The sequence below is a fragment of the Octopus bimaculoides genome, chromosome 11 (genome assembly GCF_001194135.2).
Source record: "Octopus bimaculoides isolate UCB-OBI-ISO-001 chromosome 11, ASM119413v2, whole genome shotgun sequence".
Lineage (NCBI taxonomy): Eukaryota > Metazoa > Mollusca > Cephalopoda > Octopoda > Octopodidae > Octopus > Octopus bimaculoides.
In genome coordinates, this window is record NC_068991.1 from 42,058,958 (window position 1) to 42,067,443 (window position 8,486).

The window sequence follows — 8,486 nt, forward strand, 5'->3', positions numbered from 1 at the left end:
TGTGTGTGTGTGTGTGTGTGTGTGTGTGTGTGTGTGTGTGTGTGTGTGTGTGTGTCATAGATAGTGAAAAGAATCACCATCATTGTCACTGTCTTTCAGCAACCAGCTTCCATGCTGGGATGATTTGATAGAATCCGAGAGATCCAACAGCTCTGGGAATGACATCATGCTCCAATGTCTGCTTTGGCATGGTTTCTACAGCTGGACATCTTTTCTGGTACCAACCTCATTACAGAGAATAGGCAGTGCTTTTTCATGGCAACAGCTCTGGTGAGGTCACCATGTTGTTTGCAAGGCTATGATCCCAGTCAACTGTAAAGTGGTTGGTATTAGGAAAGGCTTTCAGTTGTGTTAACCATGCCAAAACAGACATTCAAGCATGACACATCCTATCAAACTGTCCAATCCATGCCAGCATGGCACATGGATGTTAAAAGATGACTTGTTCATGACTGACCACACCTCTGCCTGTGTTCATCACTCATTCTATTAACCTCTATTCCCATCGCTATTCATTTACCAGTCTGCTTTCAAACTTCCATGAACTTACTTACCTACCTATAGGTGCAGGTACGGTTGTGTGGTAAGAAGCTTGATTCCTAACCACATGGTTCCAGGTTCAGTCCCACTCCTTGGCACTTTGAGCAAGTGTCCACTATAACCTTAGGCCAACCAAAGCTTTATGAGTGGATCTGGTAGTCAGAAACTGAAAGAAGCCTGTCTCTCACTCACTCTCACACACATACACACACACACACACATATATATATGGTTCTAGATAATCTGACTCCCTGTATCATTTCAGTCACCTATTCGGTTGTTTATTTACAGAGTAATTTAGTTAACTGAAAGTATAATTTTGGTCATCCATTCAGGTGTTTTATTTAAAGGTTTACCCATGATCCATCCCTGCCTCATTTGTTATTTAAAAAGGAAATATACATACACCATGCCTCATGTTTTTAACAGAATCTGCAGAAGGAAGAAATTTGCAAATGACAAGAATTATATATATGAAACACAGAAACAAAATGCCAATAAATCTACCTGACTTCTGGAATGCGAAATTAAGTCCTGTAAAACACTAGGCAGGTGATGGAACTTTTAAGTGCTCCTCAACAATATTTTATCAGTTATATATACTTCATATTCAAGTGGGTTCATTCAGTGTTCCACAATTGTTTGCATTACTTCCAAACAAGAATCAAGAAACTTACACCCACTTTTTTCATAAGCTAAATGAATTACATCAAGGACTGAGCCCTGGAAACATTATGATGGATTTTGAAAAAGCTCACATTAATAGCATTTTATCTGTGTTGCCTAGAGCTTCCATCTCTTGTTTTTTTTTTCTCATCTATCTCAAAGTGTATGTGAATTTGGCTTTAAGGAAAGATACCATCATATTAATGAGCTTAGCATTAAAATCTGATGTTTTCCAGCACTGGCTTTTTTACCTCTACATAGGATGCACACAAGGTAGAGGAATTAAACAATGAAGAATTTCTCCTTTGTTTCCTATTGATAGTTGTAACGTCCACTTTAGAATAAAATCAGATATGCCTCGCACTAAAAACTACAAAGTTCTTTAACTTGCACACAAACAAATCTATGGAAGTTAATTACTGCACTGAAAAGGGAAGAACATTTGGCACAACTGAGAAAGGTTGAATTGGATCAAGGTGAGATATGCAAGACCAAAAAAAGTATAAAGATATAAACAAATGGCTGCAGATAATTACTGAGCAATATAGTACCAAAAATAAGATGGATTTTTTATGAGCAATAGCTCATAACCTTCATCACTATTGAAGCTTTTAGTAATATATTTATTTTTTACTGTACTTTATATTTTATCTTTATTCAGCAGGTTAAGGCCCTTATTCATGTTCTAACAATTTTGGACAATTAATCCAGGTTTGGTGTTCAAAAGGACCCACTGATGATGCATCTATTCTGAAAAATCAAGATTTTAAGTTATAAGAGGCTCTACTGATGTTGTGATTTTAGATTGTAAGGCACCCTCCTACTGTTGCAGCCTTATTGGATAATTATCACAGTTTTATGTTGTAAAGGGCCTCACTGATGCTGTAGCCTTTCCCAAGTATTTCTGAGAGCTGCAGTCAAATGAATAATCTAACTGAATTGGGTCACTAAATTCATTGTCAATATGATTCCAGAATTGAGTTTTGTTTGTTGTCTAGTCTGAAGGATGTGTGCAGCAACTATAACTCTTGTAAACTTTTATTTCTGTAATCCCATAAAAAAAAAGTAATTATGAAGTTAAATGTAGCTCATAGTTAACTTGACCTTCTCGGTAGAAGGCAGAGGAAAAGGATACAGTAAGAGAGAAGTTTCTATAGGACTGTTGTTCTTAAGAAGATTGAGAAAAAGTGCATACAACAATGTCAAAGTAGTGAAACATCATTATCATCTATGTCACAGTGTTTACCAAGATTCCATACCAAGTTGAGGGTGGAACATTCAAGGCATTAGAATCACCAATTGTCTACAACCATGTTCACTCAAATGGGGGTAAAGAATTTAGCTAATCAACAACAACATAAGCAACATCATACTTACAATTGAGTAAATAATTCTTCTGTGCAACTCTGTACTGACTTCGTAAGAGCTCAAATAATATACTGTTTGATTTTAAATATTCAGTTGCACCTGATTGGTAAAAGGCCATTGGTTCAGAATTGACTCTTATCTGCATGTGTTTAAACCTGGTTAGAAAATACGCCAATATTCATTTAAATAAGAACTTTAATTTAGGTGGGTGGGGGTTGTAGAATTCTTATTTTCATGCCAATATTTATATATAAAACAAAGGAATGGATTCAATTAGTATAACTCTGAAACATAAATACATCTAAACGAAATAAAAAGATTAACTATTTTTACTGAATTAAATTCATAGAATATTTATGACATCTTAGAGCATATGGCTTTATTTGATATAAGAATTATATTTCTAGTCTCACACTAAAACATCATCACCATCATCGTCGTTTAAAGTCTGCTTTCCATGCTGGCATGGGTTGGACGGTTTGACTGAGGACTGGTGAGCCAGAGGCTGTACCAGGCTCAATCTGATCTGGCAAAGTTTCTACAGCTGGATGCCCTTCCTAATGCCAACCACTCCGAGAGTGTAGTGGGTACTTTTACGTGCCACCAGCACGAGGGCCAGTCAGGCAGTTCTAACAATGACCACGCTCAAAAGATGTTTTTTACATGCTACCTGCATGGGAGCCAGTCTGGCGGCACTGGCAACGACCATGCTCAAATGTTGGTTTTCACGTACCACCGGCACATGTGCTGGTAGGGTGACACTGGTAATGATGTTCATGCTCAAATGGCGCTTTTTACATGCCACCGGCATGGGAGCCAATCCATGGTCCTAGCAACAATCACACTCAGATGTGCTTTTAATGTTCCACTGGCATGAGTGCCAATCCGGCAGTACTGTCATCAGCCACGTCAGCGATTTTGATTTGATTTTACTTGCCACAATAGGTCTTCGCAAGCAAAGTTTATTGTCCAATGAATGAGGGGTACTCATAAGTGGGCTGGGCTGGTTACACCCACTGGCATAGGCCATGGGCTATGGTCTCACTTGGCTTGTCAGCTCTTCTCAAGCACAGCATATCTCCAAATGTCTTGGTAACTAGTCATTGCCTTGGTAAGGTCCAATGTTCAAAAGATCGTGCTTCACCACCTCATCCCAGGTTTTCCTGGGTCTACCTCTTCCACAGGTTCCCTCAACTGCTAGGGTGTGACACTTTTATACATAGCTGTCCTCATTCATTTGCAACACATGACCATACCAGCGCAGTCATCTCTCTTGCACACCACATCTGATGCTTCTTAAATCCAATTTTTCTCTCAGGGTCTTACACTCTGTCGTGTATGCACACTGACATAACACATCCAGCGGAGCATACTGGCTTCATTCCTTGCAAGCTTACGCATGTCATCAGCAGTCATGGTCCATGTTTCACTGCCATGTAGCATGGCTGTTCGTATACATGCGTCATACAGTCTACCTTTTACTCTGAGCAAGAGGCCCTTTGTCACCAACAGAGGTAGGAGCTCTCTGAACTTTACCCAGGCTATTCTCATTCTAGCAACTACACTTTCAGAGCATCCACCCCCACTACTGACTTGGTCCCCGAGGTAACAGAAGCTATCAACTACTTCTAGTTTTTCTCCCTGGAATGTGACAGAAGCTGCTCTCTGCACATTTTCAGTGTTTATAGCACCTGAGCATTTGCCACATACAAAAACTATCTTCCCAGTTAGCCTTCCTTTGATACTGCTGCATCTCTTATGTGTCCATAGCTTACGCTGGGTACATCTTATGGAGTTTCTACTTACGCCTTTTCTAAAGATTGAGCAGGGTCATCTACCTGAAGGGATTTGTGGTTTGTCTGCCTTCCTACTTATTAAGACTTTGGTTTTAGCTAAGGCCCTTCGATTCTAATCCTTGCTTCCACACCTGAAACTTTTCCTCTAGTTCTGATAGTGACTCGGTGACAATTTTAGAATTAGCTAATTTACATTATCCTTGATGTGTTAACATAACGTTTAGCAAGACAAGAAGTGTATTGTTAGAGAGAATGAATTCAAATCAGAATAAATGTTTATCATCTTCAAATGCTATAAAATCACTTGTGCATGCGTCTTTCTGTGGGTGTCTACTAAGAACTAGACTGAGGTGGTTACAAAAAGAGAAGGCAAGATAAAGAAATAGTATGAGAGAAAGAAAATGAAAGAAACTTCTGTCAAGAGAAGGGAAGAGGAGGCCAGTTAGTATTTCATCATTACGCCATCAGACTTTACATTTTTATCCATCTGACAAACTGAGATGGTCAAAAGGACAGATATCTAAACATTTGTAAACAATGTCTAAACACGAGCAAACCCACTTGGGTGGAGGGAGTTGGCATTGTGGACTTTCAATGTGAAGTATGTGGAGAAATATAACCTAGGAAGATGATATTTCTCTTGTATAGATCAGAGAGGAAACACATTTGCTACTGAAAGTAAACAAAGTGTAAACCATAACAGTCATTCTTATGAAGTTTTAAAAGTTCACCAGTATGTCAAAAGTTACTTTTTTCTCAAGATGAGCTAACAAACTAGCCTGATACTTTGTACAGAGTTTCTAAACCAGAACTTCCCCAGCAAATCAAGGTTGTATAGTAAGCCTAACATATAAAATGGAATACATTTTCAGAAAAACAAAAGAAAAATGGTACAAATTTTAATGTCAGACTTTGTAGTAATTTAGACTCACCTAAAATCTCCTTCGAGTTTTTCTTTTTTATACACGTAATACACCACGCTAGACATGATAAAACGGTTGATGAAGCTAAAAACAAGGAAAAATCCAAACACTACCAAAGGACCAATATAACCACTTCTGCAAAATAACAATTAAATGAATACATAAACAACTACATAAAAATCAACATAAAACGTTTTTTTCTTAAATCAGATTTTTCCTTAAAACAGATTTTTTCCAGTATTGAAAAAAAATAAAACATCATCTTCATTAAACAAAGAATAACTGTTTAATTGAATGAAGTACAAAATATATAAAATTATAGTTTCTTAAAGATAATATTACTACAAATATACCTAAATAGCAATAACTTGAATTTACCAATACCATCATCATTTTAATGTCCATTTTTCCTGCTTGCATGGAGCACATGTTTCTGCCAAACTGTCATTTATAAGACTATGTAACCACTAGTATGTGTATATGTATAGAAGTGTATATGGGTGTGTGCGTATCTTTATATATATATATATATATATATATATATATATATATATATATATATATACTAGCAAATGCCACGTACAGCTCTCCGTATGAAAAGCATGGTGTATTAAGGGCCAGCCCAACCACTTTTAGTGACTGCCCCTGGGCTTTGCTAATGGTCATAGCAAAGCTTAATTGAATGGGGAATTGGACTCTTTTCATTGGAAAGACGCAGTCAGTCAGAATAAGTGGAACTCAGGGAATAAAAACAGACTCGCCAGTACCTTTTCCTGTGATGATTGTGGCTTCAAGAATGTTATCCAACATTTGCTCAACAGCCAAATGTGTGCCATTGCAAAGCTGAGGAGGGTCCAAATTTCTCAAGCGTATAATAGGACAACTAAGTTTAAGGCTAAGTTTATGTGGTGGCAATCCCAATGGTTCTTGTGAGTTTAAAAACTCTGTTTGGAAAAACATTACTTGTGTTGGATTAATAAGTGAATCAACCAAAGCATAGCATCGCTCTTGGGTAGGAAGTTGACAAAGCAGACGTGTTTAGGGCTTGGACGGTGGCATTTGTTGGAGCTAAGATGGCTCTTTCACACATCCATTCATGACTGATGTAATTGGTAGAGATTGGAGTAAACTGCTGTATATAGCTCCTCAGGGCTGGAGACATAGTTACCAATGGTATTTATGTCAGCCAAACCCTTTATGTTGAGCAGTAAGCTCCCATTACTGACATCCAATAACTTTGAAGTAAAGAATCATCTTGTTCTTTATTAATAAAGTTATTTAAGTCCATGTAACTGCTGGCCTAGTGCCAAAATTTGAAATCAATATGTTAAATAGAATAAAGGTAATAATAATTTATGACTGTTTGGGTCTTATTATTATTAGATTGTCTGAAAAGTTCTGAGCATTTTTAAGCTAAATCTTTATCTTTTAATGCTTCATTGAACATACCTGAAACATAACATAGTTAAAACTTTGGCATTGCTTGAAGTGGTAGCGAATCTCTTCTTTGTTCCAGACTAAAAATAAATTTATCTTTCATTCCAGTTACACTTTATTGACATTTGAAATGGATAGCCAAAAATTTCATATTCGTATTGTAATGCTTTTCTTTTTTAAAAAAGAAGAAAATGCTGCAAAAACTTGCAAAACAATTTGTGAAGTTTATGGTGGTGATGCTGTAGGTGAATCAACTGTTTGAAGGTGGTTTGCAAAATTTGAAGCTGGAGAGTTTAGCTTGGTAGATGACAGTCGCAGTGGAAGACCTTCAAAATTGGATGCAAATGTTTTGAAGACAAAAATCAAGGAGTTAGAAGTTTCTAAAAGTACGGTTCATGAACACCTAGTGAAGCTAGTATACATTTCTTGCTATAATGTACTAGTTCATCAGAAACTCTCAGAAAATAATTGATTGGACCAGTATTCCATTTGTGATATGCTTTTGAAACGGTATGAAAGCATGCCTTTTTTGGAGATGAAAAATGGATTGTGTACGAAAATGTAGGGCAAAATAGATCCTGGAGTTTGCATAAGGATCCCCCCAAACAACAACAACCAAAGACAAATATCCATGCCAAAAAAAAGCTATGCTTTGTGTTTGGTGGGATCATAAGGGCATTATTTATTATGAGCTTCTCCCACAAAACCAGACCATTAATTCTGATGTGTACTGTCGTCAGCTGGCTAAATTGAACAAAAAATTAAAGAATTGAGGCTGGAGATTGCCAACAAGAAAGGGGTAGTGTTCCAACAAGACAATGCCCAACCACGTGTCTTTGGCTACCCAAACAATGTTACATGAACTTGGCTGGGATCTCTTACCCCATCCACCATATTCTCCTGATATTGCGCCATCTGACCACCACTTGTTTTTGTCTCTACAGAAACCATTGCAAGGAAACACATTTAATGATTTAGATGGAGTCAAAATGCATCTAGATAACATTATTTTTTTCTTCAAAACCAGTCAAATTTTATGCTGATGGAATATTTAAATTGCCTGATAGATGGGAAAAGGTCATTAATGATAATGGAAATTATTTTATTAGATAAAATTTATTGAAAGGTCAATTATTTATATCTCTCTTTGCATATTAAAAAATGCTCAGAACTTTCCAGACAACCTAATATTATATGCAGTGGATTGGCAGAACTGTTAGTTTATTTTTTCTGGTACTTTACATCTTCAGTTCAAATCCTGTTGCAGACAGCTTTGCCTTACATCCTTTTGGGATTGATAAAATAAAGTACCAGTCAAATAATGGAGTCGATGCAACGAACTAGAATCCTTCCCTCAAAAATGCTGACCTTATGCTTAAATTAGAAACAGTTGTATCATATACACGCATATGTGTGTGTGTGTGTGTGTGTAACTTTCTATTTCCTTACCTATACTTACATTCACTTGTTGATTGCAAACAGTGATTTCACTAACAGTTCCATTTACTTGCAGTTCATCATGAAAGCCAGTCTAGATGATTTGACACATCTTGACATGTGACACAATCTTTCTAAACAAAAAAAAGCTTGTCCTTAAGGTGTAGTTTATTTCCAGTTCTCCATAACTGTGCAACATGAAGACATTTCAGGAAATCCAGACATGTTCTCACAAAAGACAGCAAGCAATTGACAACTCTGTTAGTGGTGACATTGTTTACAAACAAGCAGACAAGAGGAAAAACAATCAAATATATAT

General features: G+C 36.9%; 1 protein-coding gene across 4 annotated transcripts in view; it reads right to left on the bottom strand.

Moving 5' to 3' along the window:
• Positions 1–8,486, bottom strand: part of LOC106881589 (lysosomal cobalamin transporter ABCD4) — a 100,764-nt gene that overhangs the window by 36,971 nt on the left and 55,307 nt on the right. For all 4 annotated transcript variants that reach the window (XM_014932044.2, XM_014932045.2, XM_014932046.2 and 1 more), the window contains 2 exons: positions 5,303–5,428; positions 2,584–2,729 (listed from right to left, as the gene is read on the bottom strand). In XM_014932044.2, coding sequence (XP_014787530.1) covers positions 2,584–2,729; positions 5,303–5,428 — 272 coding nt within the window. The remainder of the gene's footprint in view (positions 1–2,583; positions 2,730–5,302; positions 5,429–8,486) is intronic.